Genomic DNA, 26,707 nt, shown 5'->3' with positions numbered 1-26,707 from the left:
TCTGTTAGTCCTTAATATAAGATATTTAATTAAATATTAATTTCATTTTATCAATATTACTCATATTTAAATTTATTAACTATGAAAAAAAATATAATACATATTTAAAATGTTTCATTTAAATGTCAGTAAAATTGGAAGTTCGCTGCATTTTCAAGCAAAATTAATAATTTGATCATCTTTGCATTAATTATGATAAGATGAATAAAAATGCTCTATAATGAGAATGAGAGAGAGCATACATCAAAAACAAAACTGTGGGGATTCATCAACATGGGTCCTACTTCGACGTCACCTTTGCATTTCGGAGCAATGAGGAGCTCCGCTTGGGGAGCAGTTAAGAAACCACACTGATCTCTTTGTTCTCAGGGGCTTTTGGATCCTCGGTAATAATCAAATCTCTTTGTGCTATTGAGTTATTTCCTTCCTTTATTTAAAAATATAAAATATTTTTAATTAAATTATTATCCTAATAATTATTTAATTATTTTTAAATTAATATTATCTTTTTATATATGTCTTTATTTAATTAGGCGTTTTGTTTAAAGATAAATGACTGAGTGATATATTCATTAACGATGGTTTTAAAAAGAAAAAAAAACTCACAAACCGTGTATTAGTATTAAAAAACTAAAAATATTTTATAGATTTGAACACCTAATTTAAAAAAAAATGTATTATATTTTTAAATAAAAGAAGCACCATACAACATAAAGGATCTCTTATTTCCCATACTTTTGATGTTGCATTACATTATTTGTAAGCTGGAATTTTTTTTTAATTCCCAACACTCAATGTACAGTTGTTTTTTTGTGGAATGAATTCATCTTCGCTCGACAGAAAAGGATGTCTTGTCACACCCCACTACTGCGTTTATTCTCTGAAAGAGCGAGCAAAAAGATTGTGAACTTGAAGTTTAGGATCTGTTTATTTTCTGTTTTTAAAAATTATTTGTTAAAAATTTAAAAATTTATTATTTTCAAAACTGTTTTTATTTTATGTTTTTAAAAATTAAAAAAAACAACTTTAAATTGTTTTTATTTTATTTTTCTCATATTTAAAATATAATACACTGGTTTATTGAAAATTATAATTCTTTTAACCAATTTCTATTATTAACCACCACAATTAACTGTTTATAAACATCATTATCAGTTTATTTTTATTCTAAAATTATTTTTTAATTGACATAACCACATAAATTTTTATTTTATTTTATTTTAAAAATAATTTTAAAAACTGTATTACAAAATATTTTTAAAAAATAAAGAATGAGAACAGAAACCAAACAGATATTTTTTCATTCGCATGACTAACGGTAACAAAACTTTGAGTGTGTTTGAACCCTATATGTTGATAATTGGCTGTGTAATTTAGGTTCATTGGGTGGGTAGAAGGACACAGACGTGAATTTTGACCAAAGAAACAATAGCCTTGCCATGAAAGTAGTATAGGTCCTCTCATTTTTTTCTTTTAACCTATAAGTATTTTTTATTAAAGATAATTTTTTTTAATAAAAATTTAAATTTTAATTTATTATATTATGAGGGATTAATTTTTCATTGTTTTTTACTCTGGAATAGATGTGAAAGTTCTCCATGTGGGCCAAGAAACATCTATATAAAGTATAAACCATAGCATTGCCTTGAAGATTTTTTGAAGATCAAAAAGACTTTTACTGATTGATATATCTATTAACCCAATGATCTCTGTGGCCCAAAAAAACCCAATTATAAGTGAACGTAGTTATCCAACAAAACAAATTGAAGGGCCGCGAAAGGAGAACTGAGCTCGGTTTTTGATCTTCTTGTTTCTCTGGGTTAGTTTGCACAGAGCACAAAGCTTCACTCTTTTAAACCGATAAGGTGAACGTTAACGCTGAAGTCTATGACGTACGCGAGAAAATGGATGCCATGCCAGATAAGGGAGAACTAATCTGAGGTGTAGAGAGAGAGAGAGAGAGAGAGAGATAGGAGGAAGGAAAAGCAAGCAGAGAGCACTGTTAGTGCTCCAGGCATGGCTTCATTAACTAACTTGCCGCCATATACCCACCCTCGCACAAACCCTACGTTTTTCCACTTTTCTCCGGCGATTCTTTCTTTCCGTTTCTGTCGGAACTCATACTTGCTTCATCCTCGTCTCTGTGCCCTCAACTCAGGTTCTGACGCCGATAATTTGCTCAGGAAGCCCGTTGTTTCTTTGGGGAAGGACATCGCTGAAATTTTGGAAGAAGATCAGGACAGAGGCGTAAAGAGGGTCTTTGAAGACGACAGCGAACAAGAGAGGTGGATTGACTGGGAGGACCAGATTTTGGAGGATACTGTTCCTTTGGTCGGTTTTGTGAGGATGATTCTTCATTCTGGAAAGTGAGTTTTTCTTCTTCCTATAATTATGATATTTTTCTCTTATCCGATTTCAGAGTTTCAGTATTCAGGGGAAGCAGTTCGAACGTATGACGAATTAACGATACTGCAGCATGTTGCCCTTAATATTCGAAAATCTATATTTTTCATATTAGAAGTCCGGAATAAAGTTTGGGCGCTGTTCCAGTCATTGTTTGATGTTAAGTGAGATGAGTTACTTAGACATTAAAATTGAAATGCCTTGTGTTTGGCGGGTGCGTGCAATCCCTGCAATGGATAGTTTTAAGCTTAAACATAAAGTGTAATAATCTGCAGGTGATCACTTGATGGGGAAGGATGGTTGTTGTTTGACTTTTATGTTGTGGGCTTGGAGTAAAATTGACTTGCATTCCACTGTCAGCCTCGTACCCCGAGATTGTTTATCAAGAAAGTATAACTATTTCATATCAACTTTTACTCATACCCTCTCCTTATTTCCATCTCAACAAAGCATTTTGCGCTTGTATAACATGTGCATGTACCTGGACGGAGCTTTGTTGAGTGAGATGTCAGACTTGAGGGAGAGCATTTTGATGAACAACACAGCCCTTTGTTTCAAGCTTGGTTTGAGTGAGAGGTGAGACTTGAGGGAGAGCATTTTGCGTTTTTATAACATGTGCATGTACCTGGACGGAGCATCTGGAAGCTCCTGAGGGCAACTTTCATGAAGCCATTAATTATTATTAATTTTTCGTTATTTGAAAAAAGCCATTACTTAGTTGAATACTTTATGTTTTGGCTGAGTGAACTAGGTGGATACATGTGTAAAGGGTTCGTGTGATCATGTAGTTGTTCTGACGTTGTACTTCCTTTTCACCTATTGATCCCTGGATTAACATTTGCAACCTGTAGTTTTCACTTGAATTTGAAGTATTGCCTATCAGGCTCTGATTCATGTTGTCTTGTCTCAATGCCATCCACCCCCTGGCTCTGGGTGGGTTGCATTGTTTTCTTGCCTAGCATTCCATCGAGAAGGGTAATCATTGCAAATTACTTTTAGAAGTCTCCGTGCCAAAGATATCTGATACATTTAATGACAATAATGTTAATATGTTATTGATAATGTTTCAATGAAGTGTTCTGATTTCCTTCATGCAAATTATAAAATATTTCTGAATGTGAAATCGTGCCACAGATATGAAAGTGGAGATAGACTTATTCCAGAGCATGAGAATACCATTCTTGAGAAACTCCTTCCGTTTCACCCAGATTTCGAGAAGAAGAGAGGATGTGGAATTGATTATATAACGGTAACTTTCTCTACTAGCATTCTCGCTCACTACATAAACTGGAAAACAGAATATTGGTAGAAATTAAAGGAAGTCCAAATTCATGCATTTCAGTGTCCGTGTTCATTATTTATGAATTCTGAAGGTTTAGCAAGTTATTAATAGACATTGGATGTTGCCCATTCACAAGTAGCTCCCCACCTGTCATTTCAACACTGAAATGGGTCTGTAGGAGGATTCAAACCTGCTTTCATATATTCGCTAAACTAGGTTTCATGTATCACGAAATGCACACATAATTGGACTTAATTTATTCTTATATCCTTCTCAACTTTGCAATAAGTTCCTGATGCTACTGGTGCTATTAAGATGGTCTTTAAATTGCCCATATTTTGTCGTGTCGGAAGGATGAATTTGAAAGATGCTTTATAATCAACTTCTTCTTGTTGTCTTTTCTCATCCTATGGTAGTTATAAGTTCACACAAATTTTTTTTTTCTTTTTGGGAATCAAAACACTGGAATTCATTCAAAGTAAAGGAAAGAACAATACAAGGCCCAGTACAAACCTAGAAGAAACAAAACTCAATCATCATTCACCTCCTAATGTAACACCAGGTGGTGCATGATCAAAGATACAAAAAGTGCTATCCAAAAAATGAGCTTTCCTAGCAAGAGAATGAGCATGACTAATAATGTTCCTAAAAACAAAAGTAATAGAAATATTCCAGTCTCTATTAAAAAGATTATAGGCTTTTTGAATGAAATCATGGTAAGGGTTTTTTTCTTGGTAACCTCTGGTGATGAGATTAATAGCTTTAATGCTGTTAGAGTAGACTTCCACATTCCTAAAGCCTTTAGGCTAGCAAAGTTCAAGGTCTTCATAAATTCTCAAGACTTTAGCAATGGTAGATGGATAGTTCAACAAGTCTACAGTTAAAACCTATTAACCATTCTCCATTATCATCAATAACACAACCTCCACAAGTAGCAACTCCATTGAGAGAGGATCCATCAACATCAAGCTTGATGGCAGCATTAGAGGGGGGATGCAAGGTTCTTGTATATTGTGATCCCGCGTGAAAAGTGTGGAGCTTTCCTAGCCATCTGGAATCAGTCATCGCTTTTGCAAGGCATTTGTTAGGATCTTGTTGTATAAAGTGATTCTTGAGTATCAAAAAGATTTTTACATCAAAGGTCCCAACACATATATGCAAAAATCGTTGTCCAAGGTAGACTTGGATTAGAGCTACGCCCTGATGGGTTGGAAGAATTCCACCTGATCCACTCTAGATAGTCTAATTTTGTAAAGTCAAACTAACTTTCAGGTTTGACTAACTGCCTCTATGCCTTTTGAGCAAATTTGTAGTCACGAACAATATTCATGGCATTCTCCTCCGTCCTGCATCCAAAAGGGCATTCATGCGAAACAGCTACTTTCTTTTTGGCCCGCAAGCTTGCTGTGTGAAGCCTATTCTTTCCTAGGAGCCAAGGTAAAGCTTTGATCTTTTTCAGCATGTTCCATTTCCATAGTTTCGTCTAGATTTAGTCTTTACCTGGTGATGTACTTGCAAAAAGAAAATCATAGGCAAAAGAAACATTAAAAGAGCCATCAATGGACGGCTTCCATGTAAATTTTTCTTTTCCTCTCCTCTCATTAGGAGGGCTAGTGCTAGTGATACCACTAACAACGGAGTAATCAAGCCATTTCATCATTTCTGGTTCCAAGCACCATTTGGGTTGATGAATTGTCCAATTTTCATATCAAGTTTCACCGGAAAGGTTTTATTTTGAATAACCATGACCAATGGTTGATTTAATATAGGCCAATTATCACACTAGAAGTTGGACGCGCTACCAGGGATACACCTCTTGTCTAAACCCTCTAGAAAGCTCTCCCAAACTTTGATAATACTCTTCCAACTTTTGAAGGAGCATTTTTGTTTTGAGACTGAGGGGAGAATTTCATTTTCACATTCATAGTTGGTTTTCAAAACTCTGACCCACAATGCTTCCCTATTGGTTACTAAATTCTGACAAAGCTTAAGGATGAAAGCTTGATTTTGACGTGCAAGATCCTTCACCCTTAATCCACCTTGTTTTTTTTTATGTTTCACAATTTCCCAAGAGACAAGGTGCATTTTCCTTTTGTCATCGCAGCCACCCCACAGGAAGTTATTGCTAGCTTTTTCAGCATCAATCAATGGCTTTTTAGGGAGGAGCATCGTTTGTATATGGTAATTAGGTAGAGCTGTCAACACAAAGTTAATAAGGACAGATCTGCCCGCAAAAGTTAAAAGTTTACCTTTCCAACCGGACAATTTCTTGTAAACCCTTCCCAATATAGGCTTGAAATGATTATAAGAGGCTCTTGTGTAAGAGAGGTATGCCAAGGTATTTCCTGAGATCATCAGTATGCCCAATGCCCATAACTTTACTCGGAGTCATTGCTTTGGAGAAGTAAACTATCTTAGAGACACCCTTGCGAGTTTTACTTTTATTGACTAAGTGGCCTGAGGCTTTACAAAACTTATCAAGGCAATCATTAATAACTTCCATTTGGTCCACCGTAGCCTCCCCGAATAGGAATAGGTCATTTGTGAAGAAAGGATGGAAGATAGCCAAACCATTTTTGACTAACTTGATAGGCTTCCAATTTCCTTCTTTAACCTCATCTTTAATCATGTGACTTAGTTCCTCCATACATAGTGTGAATACATGGGGAGAAATTGGGTCACCTTGTCTGATCCCTTTAGAAGGCTTGAATTCATCTGTTGATTCCCCATTCCATAAGATTCTCATGGTTGAGCTTTTCATGGAAACCAAGATAAGATCAAGACTATTGTTTTTGAAGCCCATTTGTTGTAAGCATTTCTTGACAAAATCCCATTCAAGTCTGTTATAAGCTTTTTCCATATCAACTTTAATGGCCACTAATCCATTTTTGGATTTTCTAGTTTTCGTGGAATGTATTACTTTTGGGCCACAATGACATTATTGCTCCCTTGCTTCCCTTTGATGAAATTGCTTGGTGGTCTCCAACAAGCTTGCTCATGACATTCTGGACTCTGGTAGTTAGCACTTTAGAGATCACCTTGTAACTCACATTGCATAGGAAAATAGGCTGAAATTCCTTTATGCTCTCCGAGTGGCCAGCTTTAGGGATTAGGGCAAGATGGGTTTGATTGATCTTGCTGATTTTCACTGGATTTTGGAAGATATTCTGCACCATCCTAATGATTTCATCTCCCAGAATTTGCCAATATTACTGGTATAGGAAAGGCTTGGATACCAGCGGGTCCTGATGCTTTCAAAGGACCAATATTGAAAGCAGCATTTTTGATTTCCTCTAGAGTAACTTCAGCGTGCAAGGCGCTTTTATCCCCTTGTTCAAGTTTAGGGAAAGTAGTGATTGTTTTAACCTAATGAAGTTGGGAATGATCAGACTTGAAGAGGTTTAAATGAAAATAACTGCTATATCTTTCAACTCTTTTTGATCAACAATCCAAACCCCTATCGAATTTTTCTGGACATCAATTCTATTTCTATGTCTTCTCATTTTTGTGGTAGCATGATTAAATTGGCTGTTCTTATCACCCCATTGAAGCCAATTACATCTAGACTTTTGATGCTACAATAATTCCTCTTGAGTAAGTGGTTTGTTGTATTGCTTTCAAAGTTCAAATTTGACTTTTTGGAGATACTGGTTATCTCTTTTGCTCTTGGCTCTGTCTAATCCTTCAAATTGCTTCACAAGGTTCTTTTTTTTTTTAGGAATATTGCCAACCTGTATTTATTCCAGTGCTCTACCATTGATTGGAATGTTCTAACGTTCAAAGTCCAATCCAACGATGACCATGCTTTTCTTAGAATATTATGAAAATGCTCTTCTAAAGCCTAGGCAGCTTGCACTTTGAAGGTTCTGCGCTTGGGGGATATGTTGAGAGAGCTGAAATCTTTAAGGAGTAGGGGTTTATGATTTGAGCCAAATATGGAGAGGTGGTGAACTTTAAAGTCAGAGAATTTCACATGCCAATCAGTATTCGCAAAGCCCCAGTCAATACATTCTTTAACTCTATTTTTTTCCAGGTGAACTTATCTCCTACAAAATCAACCTTAGAAACATTTATTTTCCTCATACAATCACCAAGATTCCTTGTAGAAGCAGAATTAGCTGCCACTCCTCCAGATTTATCTTGCGGGGGTAGATAAGCATTAAAATCTCCGATCAAAAGCCATGGTCCTGAGATAGAGTTTCTAATAACGTTGAGTTCATCCCAAAGGTTTTTGCAGAGGAGGCAGATAGGTTCAGCATAAATCCCCGTAAACTAGAATTCATTACTAATATTGGGATTAGACATGAAGATGTTAAGAAATTGGGTAAAGGAAGAGTGATATTGTACAGAAGTTTTCCCTTTGTTCCAAAAAAGCCAAATTCCACCAGCATAGCCTGTTGCCTCTACCCTAATCCAATCAGAAAAGCCTAGTCTAAGGGAGATTTGATTTGCTTTAGACCTATTGACTCGTTTCTAACAGTACTAGAATTTTCACCATCTTATTACGCAGAAGATCATGAACAACAACAACAACAACAACAAGCCTTTATCCCACTAGGTGGGGTCGGCTACATGGATTGCAAGACGCCATTGTGCTCTATCATTTATTAAGCTTTTAGAAATATTATTAATTAAGAGATCACGTTCAACAACTTCCAAGAGTGTTCTCTTAGGCCTTCCTCTACCTCTCTTAATCGGACTCAAAGTTATATGTTCCACTCTTCTCACTGGTGCCTCCCTTGGTCTTCTTTGTACATGCCCAAACCATCTCAACCGATTTTCTACCATTTTTTCCTCAATAGGTGCCACCCTCACTTTTTCACGTATGTGCTCATTTCGAATTTTATCTTTACGTGTATGTCCGCACATCCATCGTAACATTCTCATCTCTGCTACTCCAACTTTATGCTCTTGCTGTCCCGTTAGAGCCCAGCATTCACTACTATATAACATTGCCGGTCTGATAGCAGTACGATAAAACTTTCCTTTAAGTTTATTAGGCACCTTACGGTCACAAATAACTCCTTTAGCTTTTCTCCAATTAAACCACCCAGCTTGAATTCTATGCGAAATATCTCCACTGATTTCGCCATCATTTTGAATAATGGCTCCCAAATATCTAAACTTTTCCACTTGAGGTATGATTTGATCTCCCAATTTCACTTCCAAATTATTTTCGAATAGTCTTTTACCAAATTTACAATATAAATATTCCGTCTTACTTCTACTCAGACGAAAACCTTTCGACTCCAATGTCCTCCTCCATAACTCAAGTTTGCAATTAACCTCTTCTCTTGTCTCTGCTATAAGAACTATATCATCCGCGAAGAGCATACATTTCGGGATTTCCTCTTGAATATGTTCCGTCAAAACATTTAAAATCAAGTTGAACAAATAAGGACTCAGAGATGATCCCTGATGTAGTCCAATCTTGATAGGAAAATCCTTTGTTTGACCACAAGGCGTTCTTATACTAGTTTTTACCCCCTCATACATATCTTGTATGGCTTTAATATAAGCAATCCGTACTCCCTTTTTTTCCAACGCTTTCCAAAGCACTTCTCTTGGTATACGGTCATAAGCTTTTTCCAAATCAATAAAAACCATGTGTAGATCTTTATCTTTACAACGATACTTTTCCATTAATCCCCTTAGTAGATAAATTGCCTCTGTAGTTGATCTACCTGGCATAAAACCAAATTGATTCTCAGAAATACTTGTCTCCAATCTCAACCTGTGCTCAATTACTTTCTCCCACAATTTCATTGTGTGGCTCATGAGTTTAATCCCTCTATAGTTAGTACAATTCTGAATATCTCCTTTATTTTTATAAATAGGAATTAATGTACTTCTCCTCCACTCATCAGGCATTTTCTTGGATCGTAAAATCACATTAAATAATTTAGTTAACCATCTCACCCCTTCTTCACCTAAACATTTCCACGCTTCGATAGATATACAATCAGGTCCGTTAGCTCTACCATTTGCCATTTTCTTAAGAGCTTCCTTTACCTCCTTATCACGTATTTTTCGATAGAATGACAAATTTTGTTCTCCTACACCAGTTACTAAATCCTCCAAGTTACTAGATGAATCCTCTCCATCATTGAAAAGTTTAGAAAAATAAGTCTCCCATCTATTTTTAATTTCATCATCTGTAACTAAAATTCTTCCCTCTTCATCCTTAATACACCTTACCTGTTCTAGATCTCTTGATTTTCTTTCCCTACTCTTGGCAATCTTATAAATATTTTGCTCTCCTTCCTTCGTCTCAAGGTTCTTATAAAATTCTTCAAAAGCTTTGGAACGAGCTTCACCCACAGCTCTCTTAGTTTCCTTCTTAGCCATACGGTACCTCTCCCAATTTTCCTCATTGTTACACAAATGTATGGCTTTAAAACAGTTCTTCTTATACTTGATTTTGTCCTGTAGACTATTATTCCACCACCAAGACTCCTTATCTCTCGGACCAGAACCTTTCGATTCTCCCAAAACTACTTTTGCAACCTCCCGTATCTTTTTAGCCATATCCTCCCATATGATGTTAGCACTTCCCTGAGAATCCCAAATTCCTTTATCCAAAAGATTTCGCTTGAAAATATCTTGCTTCTCACCTTTTAATTGCCACCACCTAATCTTTGGTGTTACTACTTGTCGACGTTTTTGGATTTTACTCATAATACACACATCAAGGACTAGGACCCTATGTTGTGTCGTTACAGCATCTCCAGGGATCACCTTACAATTTTTACAAAGTTTTCTATCTGTGTTCCTAACCAAAAGAAAATCAATCTGCGACCTTGAGGCTCCACTTTTGTAAGTGATGAGATGCTCATCTCTCTTCTTGAAACAAGTGTTGGCAATCTTAAAATCATACGCCAATGAGAAATCAAGAAGAGTTTGCCCTTCATTGTTTAGCTCTCCAAAACCAAAACCACCATGCACCCTCGCATACTGACCAGCTTCCCTCCCGACATGCCCATTAAAGTCTCCTCCAATAAAAATCTTTTCACTCTGTGGTATGTGTCGAATCAACCCCTCCAGATCCTCCCAAAATAATTCCTTAAGACTGGCTTCTGTCCCGACTTGCGGCGCATAAGCGCTAACAATATTAACAGTCTCACGTCCAATTATCATTTTTAAAGAAATAATTCTGTCTCCAATTCTGCTAACTTCTACAACGTTCTTCTTCCACTCCTTATCTATAATGATGCCTACTCCATTGCGTGCACTTACTTTTCCTGTATACCAAAGTTTGAAACCTTGAATATCCTTAGCTCCTTCTCCACGCCATTTTGTTTCTTGCAAGCAAAGGATATTGATTTTCCTTTGAATCATAACCCCTACAACCTCTACAGATTTACAATTTAATGTCCCAACATTCCAAGTACCAAATCTAATTTTGCTCTTATGGACTAACTTCTTTAGCCGCGTGCGTCCAGAATGACGCGGTAGCCCTTGCTCATTTAACACTACATCCGGGCGCCGATGCAGCGGCTCTAACTCACTTATCACTGTACTCGAGCCATGCAGCGCGTTACTTACGGGCAACGACCTAGCATTAACATTATAACGTCTATTGTCCATGTTCATGATAGATTCAACAAATTTTTACATTGGCTGTTGATGGCCTAACACAACCCTCCTCCTTTACCCGGGCTTGGGACCGGCTATAAACATAGGCGGAGTTGCAGAAGATCATGAACACAAAAGGGAAATGTTTTTGAGGCTGCACCTCGACAATTCCACACTGCTATTTTCATTTAAAAAAAAAAAAAAAACACACACACACACAAAGGAAAAGTGGAAGCATAAACTTGGAGCTTAGACCAGAGCTATTGAAGGCGTTTCAAGCACTACCTCCAAATCAATATCTTTCTCATCTCCTTCCAATTCGTAGAAATGTTCTTGAGGATCTGTTTCTTCGCTTTCACTAAGTTGTAAGATTTTCTCATCATTCGAATGCAAAGGGGGATCATAGGTATGAGCAGAATAGTTCCCCCTCCCCTCCACTGAAATTGGGATATCCTTAATTGTGGAATTGATGGGTGACGTAGCATTAATGGGCAACTGGGGGAAATGAAGATTTAGTATTATGATCATCCGAATGAGTCACTTGGTCAAGAAAAAGGGGCCTTTTGAAAGTCACATCATCCATGGTCACATTATGGACTCTATTAAAAAGCTTCCTCTTTTCAACGCTGGTGATAGAATTTTGGGCTTGGTGGATTTGTTTCTTTTGATCCCAATTTCTACTATTTTGTCTTCACCAGACTCAGATCCATATTTTTTACTTTTGTTATGTGCTTTGCCCTTCCTTGGTTCTTTTCCTTTACAGGCCTCAGCCTTAAAGGAAAATATTTTTTCTGCGTCTACTTTGGCGGCCTTGTTTAACTCAACTGTATGAAGCTCATTTTGACTTGGATTTGACATTTTAGCTTTTTCTTGGCTCAATGGCCAGTCTCAGGCCTCAAAATCTGTTCATCTCTATTGTTTTCACTAGCATCTTTCTTCTCCTCAATTTCTTTCTTTCTCCAAACTTGGTTTGGTGGCTTTTTGGCGTAAGTTTTCTCCTTTTCTTGCATCGGTTCTGCTTCCAAATCTTCTGTCAAAACAAAAAATCTGGATGAGGTATTGGCATTCATCCCTCCCTTTGTAAATCCCCTTTGACCAATGTGCAAACCTGGTTTGATGTTGATTGGCTCAAGTCTCAGGTTTCTCGAGCGAAAAGGACGTTTTTCCAGCATCCATTCACCATACCATACATCTAATGGAATATCTTTTGCATTCACCAGAGTTCTTGGCGTTGTTGCTTTGTGTTCGTTCAAACCACTGTTTGAGGCCTTCTCTTCCTTTGGTTTTTTTCCTGACCACCCTTATCAAGGGATTCTTCACTTTTATGCCCAATCCTACCACAGTTGAAACATATGGTGTTTATCCCCTCATATATTAGAGTGTAAATCTTCTTTCTGATCTCAATCCAAGAGGGTAGAGGTTTTGTGAGATCAACTTCAACACTCACTCTAGCATATCTCCCCCTTTCCACCATACTGCGTTGGTTCACCTAGGCAAGCGTGGTCATATCAACCTTGAGAACTTTGCCAGCCATGTTACCTATTTCTTGGATGAAGTCTTCATTATAACAATGCATTGGCAGCACAAGGATCCTAACCCATAAGGCAAGTTTTTTCAGCTGGTTTGTGAACGGGTTAAAGTTAGGACTCCAACGTTGGACAGCTAAACAATGGCCTGAGATAACCCACGGTAGAGCTCCATATTATCAGTCCTAAAAGTGAAATAATTGTTCTCAAAATCTATCAGTTCAAAGTCAAAAGTACCCCACATTTGTTGCCATTTGTTTTTCAAGTCAGCTAGATGCATTCTCTTTCCTAATGGAGTAATGATTAAAGAATCCCACCATGGTTTACAGAGCTCCTTTAGTCACTCATCTAGCATCTCTAGACTCGACAAGGCATCCATTATTTTTTGTTGTTCATCTGACCATTTAGGTGCAATTTGGTCCTCTTCCAAAAGCCATTCCTGAAATCATTTTTCAAAGTCTTGTTCTAACTCTCTCATGTTACTTTTGCCTAGTAGTTTTGCCTTATACGACAATTGTTTTAGCCCTTCATCAATACTGGTGGTCTTTTGTTCGGCGATAGGGGGGCTGACTACTTCATATGCATGCTGTTATCTTCATTTACACCTTGTATGGGAATGTCATTGTCCAGTTTTTTGGTACTCCTCTCTAACACGTCTTCCTCCTCAAATGATTGAACACCATCATTTCCACCCAACAAGTTGGTAGCCGAAGCTGAGACACTAGCCCTAGTAGACCCACTCTCTCTAGCTTTCTCACTCATCACTCTTTTGACTCCCTTTCTTTTTTAGATACGCAAAAAATGTTTAAGCATTTATTATCGTCTTGTAAAGTCTCTTGTAATTGGCCAAATATAGTCTACCTCTTGCCCAAAACCAACCTCATCCCCTGGTAGTTATAAGCTCAGACAATAGACATGTTTGTATTTGTTGATTTAACAGCCTTTGTAAAGTATCTTGTAGTTAGCCAAATATAATGTTCAATCATAGTGTTAATGATAATGGATATGAGAAAATAGAGCTTTGAGCTAACTTAGCACTTTATAAATAGCAGACCAAATGATCCCACCTAACAACCCCAGGGAAGAAAACAAAGTTAGAAACAAAACGAATACAATGTCAATAATCAATCTCATAAGAAACACATCCTTCTGTCTAGAGCCAAGGTGGTAAATATTGACATCCATGTGAGAGTCAGATTTGCTACCTATGTTCAATCTTATCGATAGGCAGTATTTACAGCTGCTGAGAAGTATGTAACATGATAGGATCCTGCTTTCCCAGCTGCTGGTCTGTAATTATTGGCTTCTGATCCCTAATTCGTCACCTTCATCTCTTTAGGACTAGCATAAGCTGACCCCACTCTTCAACACGAGGGGGCTAAGAAAGAATCTGTAAATTGGGAAGGTTTAGGTTTTTGGTTTTGTGTGTATGCCACAATTTTCCATGACATCTAATGATACGTGTTAAATTCTGTCTAATCTGTTTTTTCTTGGGTTACTATGAAACCTGGTTTGTTATTTTTTTACCTTTCGGTGGCTGGTTTTAAATCTCGACTTGATGCTCAAATATATCTGATCATTCTTTCCTATTGCAGATAGGATATCATCCCGACTTTGAAAGATCTAGATGTTTGTTCATAGTACGAAAAGATGGGGAGATGGTTGACTTTTCATATTGGAAATGCATCAAAGGTCTGATCAGAAAGAATTATCCATTATATGCGGACAGTTTCATTCTCAGACATTTCCGGCGGCGTAGGCGTAATTTTTGAAGTTGCCAATGTCTTGGTTCTTTTTGCTGATTGGATGCTATTCGAAGGCGCTGCTGGAAGATGGAAATATAGTGACAGATTATCATTCAGGTCAGGGGAGGGATTAGCCTTTAGTACTTTATTATTTGAAAGATGGCCATAATGGTGGAAAGTGGAAAATGACTACTCTATTGTTGATAATTTCCATTTTAATATATATTTTTTTTGCTATGTAGATTATGTATGTAGTGGTGTGCATTTCTTAATTGACTATAATTTCAATGGAGAGATTGGACGAGGCGAAAAGTTTTTCAATTCTAAGACTTGTTTTAAGAAATTGAGAACCTCAAATTAAAAATATTTAGATGAAAGGATGTTAAAATTTAAAATTAAATGCCTTTGATCGCAACCTCTAGGGGAGCAGCTCCCCTAGAGTCTTAACTCGTCACTCTCCTTGGTCTCCTGTCATTCGCGAATTGCTCTGCTAATCGTTTGGAGAGATCAGAATGGCTACCTTTTCTTGGTAGGGTTCGTATTTTTTATTTTCCTATTTTATAATCCGTTAAAATTACTGAGTCTAATATTATAGTTTATGCGCAGTTCGCATCTTTCGCATGGTACACTGGCCAAGTTTTTTTAACACTTTTTGGGGTGAGTGGTGCATTAGATTTTTTTCACGTTCTTTTTAGCTTACTTGTCACTGTCTCTTCTTTAATCAATGCTTCCTCCTGTGCTAATTCGGTTTTATCTAGTGCTGCGTTTGGATGTAAACTTGCTGATACATTTATATGAGGCCCTCGTAATTTCGGTCTCTACTATTTGGCTTGATTTCATTCTTGTGAGTTGAGAATTCAATTTTTTTTTATAATACATTTCCTGAATTTCTGATATCTATTAGCAGCTATTTGAAGGTATTAAATTCAACGCGATTAAAAAAATACTGAATTTTAAGTGTCTCATTCCTTGTTGATGGCAGTCTCTGCAGAAGGGCCTAAAATCAAATGTTTATTGTAGTGATTGAACAATCTGGTCTTACCCTATCCTTAATTTATGTTTTGGGATTCCATGTACAATCGTCAAAGAAGAAATATTATCTTTTGGATTGGCCTTTCCACCATTAGAGAAACTAAGAAGCGAAATGACAGTAATTCTCAGTTTATCTGATTGGAATTTTTTGGGTGAGAATTTTGGCATCAAGTTTGGCTCACGGGTTCCCTTATTTCCGACAATTTCAGTTGAGTCATTTGAGATATAGGACCTTGTTACTTTCTTATAGCAGTTTTTCTTTTGGTTTCTCCCCGATGTTATTTGTTTGTGTATGGTCTAGCTCTAATAATCGTCATTATGGTTTTTCCAAGTTCTCCCTTTTCAGTTTCTCTCTTGCTGTCTTTGTAAGCTATAATTGCATCAATTTTCAAGAAAATAAAAAAATTTCAACTAGAGTTCATATGATGGGATAAGGGTGGTTGTTATTGTTGCTGTCATTTGGAGTTTAGATGGTCCATGTGTATTTGCATTAATCATGCAAGGCCATATTATCTAGGCATGATAGTGGACTATCTTAATAAAATTGTCTGCTTTCTAGTTTTTTTCATGCTCTAGCTTTCAAGTAGAGCTCAAATTGTGTAAATGAAAATTAAATGCCTGATTGGCTATGTCATAGTTTACAGTGAGTTGCATGAGGCTTCTGCAAGATGATGGTATTACAAAGATTATTCTTGCGTCAGTGTTGTGGCGTGTATCCAAATACTAGTGTCATAAATAGTCATATGATGAATTGAGAACATCCAAGTGTTTTGTTTGTGAACTTTTCCCCAGTAACATCCTATTATGCTGTCTCAAGTGCATCACACGATCAAATCTCATTTCTTACTTGACATGTTCAATAGAATATTCTTGAACTCAACAAAAGAGACTTAGATAACGGGCAGTTGCGCATATAGGGTAAATTCTATACCTTTAGATGTATCTATCATTTTGAAGATAATTCTTTAGTGTATTTTGCACCAGGTTGAAGTAATCTTCAACGATGATGTCTCATCATATTATTACTGTGGTCTTGATGGGGGCCTCATTCATGATAAGACGACGTCTTTTGGGACTTATTTTTACTACATGCACTTTTTCTTTCAGGAAGTTATGGTATATTGACACAAGCTTTTAATCTTGAGAAATATGATGTAATCTTTTGATTTCTAATTTGGTAAAAAAATTATAAGCTATAAACATAATGACTCACTCTTCTTTTGTCACTGAATAGTATGACTCACTTTAAGATGTACATGAACAAAATAGAGAGAGGTGTTGTTACCCTTTATTTTATTTTTAAAAAATTTAGAATTTTAAGTATACAATCACATTTAAATTACTGTTAAAAATGATGCATTTTTTAACGTTTAATTGTTGAAAAAATTAATTTAAAGTTTTAACTCACTTAAAACTCAATTTTTTAATTATAATTTAGTGTGATTTAATCTCTGAATAAACTTCGCATCTAACTCAATTTATAAACTTTTTGTCATTTATAATTTTATCCTTCTCATCATGACTCAATATTGAGTCATCAAAAAATATAAATGATACTGAGAAAAAAATTGCTGATATGGCTTCGCATCGGACATGAAAGCGCGCAATCAAGAGCCATCAACGAGATTCCAATTTTCTTCAACCTCTCCCACCCTCTCTGCTTTTCTCTTTCAAACACACACATAGCACACTCATTCCTCTACCCTCCCCATAGGTAAATTATTCCCTTCATTTCATTTTAGTTTTACATCACCATAATCACGATGCTTTGTTTTCAACTGTTGAATTAAGCCTTCGCGTGCGATGCTCCTCTGGATCATTAAACTTGAATAATTTAGATGTCAAGATTCAATAGTGTAGTGATAATGCTTCCAGGTGCACTAATTTGGTTGAATGAATTCATTCAATTAATTAGAAGAGTAGCAACTAAGAACAAGAATATAGTATAGTTAAGCAGAGCTTGTGGAAAAAGAAGAACAAATTGAAAAATGTTAGTAGTGGGTTAGCATGACAGTCCGTTCCAACAAACAAGAGAGTGCTGGGAAAGAACAAGGAGACCCCACTGAGTAGGAAGAATAATGGGGGGTTATATGCTTTCGAAGTTCATTCGGCTGACAACGCCATTGTAAATTCTTTCTATTCTGGTTGGCATCAGAGCTGAAGAAAGCAGTTTCGCATAAATCTTTCTTGATCGCGATAACAGAAGGCGTCTTTATCTTCCATGCTTGAACCATCGCCTTCTTGACCTCAGCATTTGATCTTTACCTCTTTTGCTTTTCATACCCACGTTTCGTGAGTCTACTCGCCCACCGTTGATGACCCTTTCATATCTGAAGCGGAACCATATTAGCAATTTTTTATCAGTATTATTTATATTTTTTTGCCATGTAGGATGTCTCATTGAGTCATGTGATGATAAGGATGAAATTATAAAAAGTAAAAAGTTTAAGTATTGACTTACATGTGAGTCAAAAGTTTAAAGTTTGTGTTACACCGACTTATAATTGAAAGATTAAGTTTTAAGTGAGTAAAAACTTTAAAGATAAAAAAATTAAATTTTCCTTCATTGTTAATATATAATATTTTTTACCTATTAAAAAAAACTTCTGATTTTTTTGGTAAATATTTTATTGAAAATATAGGTTGGGCCTATTGGACTGATCCAATTAATCAAAAAAAAAAGGTTGGTTTGAAAAAAGGAGAATGACATTTGTCACACCTAAATCATAATAATTTTATTTTATCTCTAGTACATTCAAAGAATAAAGATAATAAATTTTAATAGATAAATATTTTTTTATGTTCAAAATGAGTAATGATGGAGGAAATTTATAATATTAAAGTGGTGCCTTAAAGTGAGACATTTTAAGTAATAAAGATTTCTTTAAAAGTTATAACAAATATTGGTTTATAACTCTCATATTAATTCATGAATAATCTTATATTAATTTATGAATATCACATGTTGGTTCATAAACTTACATAATTTAATAATTAATATTGATCAAGGGTTATTTATAATACTCCCTCCATTTAAAAATATAAAAAAAATTTTAGGAGTTGGATGTTAAAAAATATTAAACATTTTTAGTCTTTCGATATGTAATCATTATTTTTTTTTGTTTCAAAAGTACCTCTATTGATAATAACTTAATATTTATTATAGAATGTTTAATAGAGGTAAATATGAAAAGATAAGGTTAGTTTGAAAGTAGGTAACTATATTATTGAAGGGTGAAATTTAGTTAAAAATACCTTTTAACATTTTATGAAAAGAAATATCCTTTTAAAATGTAAAATTTTCTTGAAATACATCCCCTTTTAATCAAGTGATACATTTTAGTTTTATACATCCTCTAGTCCTATTTATAACGTAGAGATAAAATAATTTTTATCATGTTTATAAGTCATGTTATTAAATTTTTATTATAATTTTTTTATCCTTCATTGAATATTCGAGAAAAGAAACATGTTATCAAATTGTGTATATTTAATAGAGGCAAAGTTGAGAACTTATTAAATTTTAAGACAGAATTAATGAATTTTAAAGTCTTTCTTAATATTGATAAAATATATTAAAAGTAATTTATAAATAAAATCAGAGAAGTAGCTTTCTAATAATTTTTTTAAAATTTATAAATACATGACCCTAATAACTATAACTCTTTACACAATGTTTTATAAAATTATTTTTCAATTTACAAGGACATGCTCTCTAATTTATGGGGGCACAAATTTCTGTGGGGAAATACATGGCTTTTCAAAAAAGGCATCTTCAGTTTAAAAAAATTCCAACAAACGTGTTACGTGTATGCATCGATTTGACAAAGATTGCCCTGTGGGTTACGGACTGAATTCAAAGATTGTATGTGGCCAAAGTATCTTGCTGAAAGACTAGAACTGGACAAACTAAAGATGATATAATTCGAATCTGACAAGTCTTAGTTTATGGAGCATCTCTTAAACAAATAAAAATAAAAATATTATGTATTAAATAGAAGGGTGTATAAAGTTTTTTTTTTTTTTCAAATTTTACCAGTAGAAGGGTGTATAAAGTTGATGTCACTTATTTTTACCAGCTCCTTTTTTTCCCTATTATCAAAAAGACTTGATAACTTTAAAGAAGAATATAATAAAACATCAAACGCTAAAGTAACAAGGTGCTGAACTGCTGTTGTTAAACAGCCACAGTGAAGAATAACAAAAACTGAAAAACAGGTCCAGGAAGGACAGGGGGGGGGGGGAATTAAAAGGCCAATTTTGATTGAGATGTTAAAAGCTTCGTGGTTGCATGTGGATTGCACTTTGGCATTTGGGGAGATATGTCTTCTACGTGTCTGATTCTTATTTGACTCCCTCTGCATCTACCAACTAAAGTGACGCCTTTCACTTCAATGTGTGAATTCTGATAGCTCCACATCGCAGGGCACACTGACAGTGTGTCTACTTTTGTATGGAACATCTCTGATCCCCCACTCCTCATTATCATCATTATCATCAGGGCATTTATCTCTGTTCGTCGCCATGAACAGTCACTCAAAAGCTAAGCGTGGGGCAATCACACAGTTTCACACAAGGATCTTCCTGCAGCTCTCAACTTCATATTTGAATCATGTTATTCCAATCAGCTCCATTCAGGAATCATTAGCCACTCTTTAGTGTGTGGTTGGAAAGTTGATCTTGGTCCAAAGTAATGTGAGAACGGTTTTGTCATGGCATTTGTAAAAGCTTGTCTCCAAATGATTTCCACGTAAGCTAATTAATTTTCAGTTGTTTTATATGACTGATATAATTAATCTGGGTGTGAATGAGAGTTACTAGGATGTGGGAAAATTCAAAGCTTCACTCAAAAGTGTCTCACCATACCATCTGGGGTGCCCATGCTCAGGCGGAAATTAAAACAGCAAAAAGTGATGATATCATGATCACAACGATGGTTAATTCCAACTTCCTAGTCTATCCACCAAACATAAAACTCAGACATCAGCATCCTCCGGATCCTAACTTTGAATACAATGCTGTTTGGAAGATGAAGTTCACAACTTTTTTCCCTTCCCTTTTGTCGGTTCCCAGTGAGAACGACAGGAATCTACTCTCATAAAATATATGTGTGTGTATATATATATTATTTGTTGACGTGCTTGTTCTCTTGTCCTTTGCCATTGACATTTTCTCACCACAATTTCTATAACACTGTAACTTTGACAATCATCCAAGCATGACTCACTACTGGGATCCCATTTCTTTATTATGTACTGAATTCTAGTAGTCGCATTTTATAATATGATTTTTTTAATAAAGATATTTGTGAGGACAAGCAAAACATGTGACGCCAGATTCTGTGAGAATAAAGAAATAATTAAACTTATATAATAGTTATTATCTGTTTTTACTTTATAATATCACGTGAATTTTACAGACAGATTAATTTATAATTATTTTTTTGACCTTTATTCGTTTCTCTTTTCTTTTAGGGTATCTGTTAAAACAAATAAAATTATTGAACATTGATGGGGCGGAGCAAAACTTCACACAGTTTCTTTTCACGTGGCTTGAATGGATGTCCGCATGTGATCACGCCACTCATTTCGTCGCCAACGATCAAAACCGATCTCTGACCCTTCTTTACGAAGACACGTGAATGGTTAAGATTCTCCCAGGAAGCAGAATGTGATTGGGTTATGTCCCAATCAGGGCCCTTCAGTCCCTGCTGATCATTGGTCCACGTTTTGCGTTTCTGAAGACAGCATCGTGCAAGCACTCAATTATATAATTCACCTTCGTAACAAAATACTGATTATTTAATAAGTAACAAATGTATTAATTAAACTCAGGATTACGACAAGCAGAACCCACTGCATCCCGATTCAATCTTGAAAATCATGAGAAGCGACATCGTACAATGGACACTTGGCGATCAAAGGGTAAAGCAGCATCACCAACCACCAGACACTACTCTACGGAAATGCTCAAGAAAAATAAAAATTACCAAATCGGGAAAACTTTTAAAAGGAAAATTAAAATAAAAAAGGTAAATATACTGACCCCTGATTCCTTTTCTGTTCCTTAACCTTTTTCTGTCCTTCCTTCTTGCCATTCCTCCTTCCTTCGCCAGTAATGAGCTGTATTATAAATTTTTAATTGATCACTCATCAGTCAACAGTTATCCGTCTGAGTTTTATTCATTTCTTCGCTGATTTTGACGATAAGTTGATCATCTGGAGGTTTCAGTTTTACAGTCATTTTGTTTTTACTTTGTGCTTCAAGGTCCCCTCCCCCCGGGGTTTTAATGCATTTCTATTCGCTGGCTCTGATTCTTAGTTTTCATTGTTAAGACTGGAACAATGGCTGATTCTGAATTCAAGTTGAACCTTGATAACAGGGATGTTTCATGAAGTCTTCTCACGACATATATTTGAAAAAGAAAATGACAAGGTTCTCAACACTGTGTTCTGCAATTGTGTCTTCTCCTTCATAGTTTGAAGAAGCTAAGCTTAATTCACTGTTGTATTATATGTAAACTCAAGACCATCATCCCTTTGTTCTCTATTTCTTTGTCCATAGTGAGTCGGTTTTCGTTGATTTCGTTTGCAAGTGTGGGGGAGGGGAATCTGAATTTGTTCCCGTTGAAGTAATATATAATAAGCTTAGATCAGCTTGTGATAGTTCTCCATTCAGATTTCATCAGATTGAGACCACGATGAACTTCAAGAATACGAAGAACGACCCTGCGATGGATAACAGCGTTGGCGGAAGGCCGCCAGGGAATTTTTCCCTGATACGACAGCCGTCCGTCTACTCTCTGACATTCGACGAATTCATTAGTACCATGGGAGGTCCAGGAAAGGACTTTGGGTCCATGAACATGGATGAGTTACTCAAGAACATCTGGACAGCTGAAGAAATGCAAGCAATGGCGTCCACGAGCAGTGTTCAACCAGTGACCGGTATTTCTGGTGGTGGTCATTTGCAGAAACAAGGCTCATTGACACTGCCACGGACACTTAGCCAGAAGACAGTGGATGAGGTCTGGAAAGATATTTCCAAGGACGGGATTGCTACGGGTCATGGAGGCCCCAATTTACCGCAGAGGCAGCAAACTTTGGGAGAGGTGACCCTGGAGGAGTTCTTGGTCAGAGCCGGCGTGGTAAGGGAAGATATACAATTAAGCGAAAAACCAAACGGAGGGATTTTCGCCGATTTGTCTCGGACGGGGAATCATAGTGGCTTAGAGATGGGTTCTCCGCAGTTTAACGAGGGTGCAGGGTTAGCGGGAATTCTGAATCCCGGCAATAACAACGATCGTCTAACTCTTCAATTGCCCACCAACTTGCCGTTGAGTGTTAACGGGATTAGATCGAATCAGCAACAGCTGCATAATTCACAGTCGCCGCAGATGCAGCCGCAGATACTTCCAAAGCAGCCTGCTATAGCATATACAACTCCAACGCCATTAATGAGCAATCAAGGAATCAAGGGTGGAATAGTGGGACTTGCTGATCAGAGTCTAAAGGGTAATATAGTTCCAGGTTCTGCACTGCAAGGTGGAGGGATCGATGGTATGGGTTTAGGACATGGGGGTGTTCACGTAGCTACAGGATCCCCAGCGAATCAGATGTCGTGCGATGAATCTGGAAAGATTAATGGTGATACTTCGTCAGTATCGCCAGTTCCGTATGTATTCAATGGCTGTTTCAGGGGGAGGAAGAGCAGTGGAACTGTGGAGAAGGTAATTGAAAGGAGGCAGAGGAGAATGATAAAGAATAGAGAATCAGCTGCTAGGTCGAGGGCTCGCAAGCAGGTTCGTTTGTTCTTTAAGTGCGTTATCACCTTGCCGCGACCCCAGCATCTTTATTTTCATAATTTTGTCCACTTACTGGGATTATTCTAAATTTAATGATCTAGTTTGCTGCATTTACTCATTCAACTGACTGAATACTTGGATCCAATAGAATATCTTCAATCAACTTGGATTATAATGAAATTAATGGACTGATATAATACTAAAGAAGATAGGAACTCGTGTATTTCTTCATCCCTTATTATTTAGTATTGCCATCTGGATTGGCCGATCTTACGCAAGATGCTGGCCCGTGCTGCAGACTGTTTATGTACTTCTAGCAACAGGGAAGAGAGTTTATGTAATCTTAATAAGAGAAATTTCCTCATAATTAATTCATAAAAGGCAATGATTTCAACAATCAAAAGAATATGCTGAGAATTTCCTCATTTTATTGCTATACCAATACTTCCACTAGCCCTTAACTCTGTTTTTATTCCCTGGTGGCATACTGTAGAACAAAACTCCATGAAGGATTATACAGTAGGTAATATGATGGCCATCTCACTTGATGGAAGTTGAAGGATTCCGGGGATTAACATTCATGAATAGTTATAAAGATCCAGGTTGCTACAAGATATTGAAACATCTGATCGATGGAATGCATAAAACAGCATCGTCATAAAAAATTCATAAAAGAGTTATGCATTAGTAAGCATATTTTATCTGCTAAGTGATATTTTATTGGAGACATAATGTGGGAGCAAGGTGCAGATGGAAGTTTTATAAAATGCATCAAGATTCAAAATTCCTGATACCATTTTCACCCAAGTCTTCCACTTTCTGTTCTTCCAGGCGTATACCATGGAATTGGAAGAAGAAATTAAAATGTTGAAAGATGAAAACCAAGAACTTCAGAGAAAGCAGGTAATTTTTATAATTGCAGCATGTTACATACAGATGTTGGTACACACACTAATTCATTATGGCCTAAGTTCATCTACGTTACTGTAACTTTTTCTGATGCACTGTTTTTTGGACTCTGCAGGCTGAAATCATGGAGATTCGAAAAAAACAAGTAAGTTGGTCTCCTGTTTACCTTTTTTATGCCCCAATTCAGGGTTCTTTTCCATCTTTTATGTTTAGTTTGACTTTTACTGCTGTTGAGGGGTGACAACTTTTGCTATGGTTGAGCCATGAGATTTGTACCCTATTTCATAATTATTCTGGTTCCGGGTATCATGGTTTAAACACTATCCATGCAAGATACTAAATCCTCAATCTTAAACTCCTAGAGCAGTTTTGCCGCTCAATATGCACTTCAACCAATGGGAGATTTGAAGAAGACACTTGGCAAAGAGAGCGTTTTGCCACAAAATATGTCAAACTTATAGAGACTAGAAACATGAACAATAACTGTAGCTTAGCATATATGGACGTGAATAGGGAAACTGTATGTGTGAATATATATAGGATCCTATCTATAGGCGCATGTAGGTTAACGTTCCTTTCTTGATCATCGTAGCGTGAATCTTACAAAGTTCGTTTGGTGGAAAATGGTGACGAGCTTGAAATCCCGCCTAATATAGGCTTCCACTTATTACGAGTGAATTTCTCTGAGGAAACGCTTTTCTCTACCTGGAGGCTTTTGTATTGTGCTCTTTCATGGTGTGTGTTCTCATTTCTTCTGTCCAGTAATTCCCTGATGGCTGTTGAATTGACTCGTTCTTGTAATTTAGCAACCCAGAAACTATTTCAAATCTTCATTTAGGGTATTCGAAAAATAAAATAAAATAGATGTAAGATATATGCTTTTATGTATTATATTGTTGCTAAATTGGATGATAACATATGATGATGATGATGATGCTAAATTGGAAAATCGCATCAACACGGGAAAGACTACAAATGAGATAAAGCAAACCTATATAATAGTTAACTGTCTCATTTGATCGTAATATTTCTTTCTTATTTATAGGCTAATATCGTTAACTGATTCTGACTAAACCTATTCCTCCGAATTTCTGTCAATCATAAGCCTGGCTATGACCCCTCGGTTATTCTTATTCTCCTTAGATATTGAGTTTCAGGGACTGCTAAAACTAGCTTTTCTTTCCCCTATCCCTTCCTGCAAACAGGTTATTGTAACTTGATTTATGTTATTGCAGCTGCATTACATTCTGGCCAAAAAATACAGCTGTTTTTTCATTTAGCCCATCATGTTAACCCAAGTGAATATGTTTTTAGACCGGTTACGAGTTACGACGGTTGCCAGGTCTTGCCTGGGATTGTTTCCCGGATAGAAATTGGTTTTATTTCTTATGGAAACTGTTACTGGTTTGCATGCAAGGGGTCGTAAAAAGTCCGTTAACTATCACAAGAATCCTAAATTTCCATCATTCTAGCCTTTTAGTTCCCAATGACTATCTTCATTTAGAAAACTTGATAACAAACCCTAGCCACTATCAGATTTGCCCTTGTACAGTTGTGGATGCTATTTAATATTTTGAATTATTCCATGCATCTGGTTAGAAATTGATGCCTACTTTTCATCCATTCCCAGATTATGGAGATGATAAATATGCATCGAGGAGTCAAGAAAAGATGCTTACGACGCACCCAAACTGGACCTTGGTAGAATGCAGATGGTGAAATGATGCTGGTGTAGGGTAACTGCATGACTACATGTACATACTTCCAAAAATCGTATTCTGCTGTAGATTGAGGGTCAATAGGTTATAGATTTGCGTTTTGAAAGTTTGACATCTAGCTTATACTTTAGACACTTTTGTTAGGGAGAAGAAATGTGTTTTAGCAATCGTCCAATTTCATGTCATAATTGGAAAACACTCCTGTGCGTATTGTTCGTTGCCGAATATGATTCGCATAGAAATTCAAGTTTTTGGGTTAAATTTTGCACCTTTCATTGTATTTCGGTTCATAGGACTCTTTAACAAAGGGCCCAGCCTTGCTGTTTTGGGTATTGCATCCTTGTGTGTGTGTTTGAAACTCTGACTTGTTTTTATTTCTAGACAATTTTGTGATGACTTTTGTCGCTAGAACAAAGCATTGAAAATCGCACCGTCTTGCTTAGGGTGTTTCAACTTCGCAACACGTAATACTAATTCAAAACTGCATTCTGTAATTTCCACCAAAAAAAAAAAAACCTACATTCTAATTTTAGCCTTGTTTGATATGAGCTGCTCATTTTAAGGGGAGGGGAATGGGATTGAAGGTGGGACTGGGAGTGAAAATAAATTTTAAAATAATGTTTGGTGTGTCATAAGATTAAAAAAAAAATTGGGATTAAACAAAAAATTTGCTAAAAGGATGCAAATATCCTCTTCTTCTTTCCACTCTATCC

General features: G+C 36.3%; 2 protein-coding genes across 4 annotated transcripts; both read left to right on the top strand.

Moving 5' to 3' along the window:
- Window positions 1-1,771: 1,771 nt before the first annotated feature.
- LOC129318145 (protein DCL, chloroplastic) lies at window positions 1,772-14,768 on the top strand. 2 transcript variants are annotated; one of them, XM_054962753.1, is made up of 4 exons: window positions 2,230-2,366; window positions 2,679-2,979; window positions 3,538-3,652; window positions 14,382-14,768. In XM_054962753.1, exons 2-4 carry the CDS (start codon window positions 2,690-2,692, stop codon window positions 14,556-14,558), a joined length of 582 nt encoding a protein of 193 aa, XP_054818728.1. In that variant the 5' UTR covers window positions 2,230-2,366; window positions 2,679-2,689; the 3' UTR covers window positions 14,559-14,768. The 2 variants fall into 2 exon arrangements, with proteins under 2 accessions (XP_054818727.1, XP_054818728.1); XM_054962752.1 differs by lacking the exon at window positions 2,679-2,979 and having other exon boundaries at window positions 1,772-2,366.
- Window positions 14,769-21,615: 6,847 nt separating this feature from the next.
- Window positions 21,616-26,352, top strand: LOC129318444 (bZIP transcription factor TRAB1-like). Of its 2 annotated transcripts, XM_054963204.1 has the most exons (5): window positions 21,616-23,364; window positions 24,199-24,270; window positions 24,392-24,421; window positions 24,869-25,011; window positions 25,907-26,352. In XM_054963204.1, coding segments are annotated over exons 1-5 (1,347 nt in total). In that variant the 5' UTR covers window positions 21,616-22,263; the 3' UTR covers window positions 25,908-26,352. The 2 variants fall into 2 exon arrangements, with proteins under 2 accessions (XP_054819179.1, XP_054819181.1); XM_054963206.1 differs by lacking the exon at window positions 24,869-25,011 and having other exon boundaries at window positions 21,621-23,364.
- Window positions 26,353-26,707: the final 355 nt, after the last annotated feature.

This window comes from Prosopis cineraria, unplaced genomic scaffold (assembly GCF_029017545.1).
Source record: "Prosopis cineraria cultivar Desert tree isolate PC_DT_omini unplaced genomic scaffold, ASM2901754v1 PC8, whole genome shotgun sequence".
Taxonomy (NCBI): domain Eukaryota; kingdom Viridiplantae; phylum Streptophyta; class Magnoliopsida; order Fabales; family Fabaceae; genus Prosopis; species Prosopis cineraria.
This window is presented reverse-complemented; position numbering and strand designations above follow the sequence as displayed.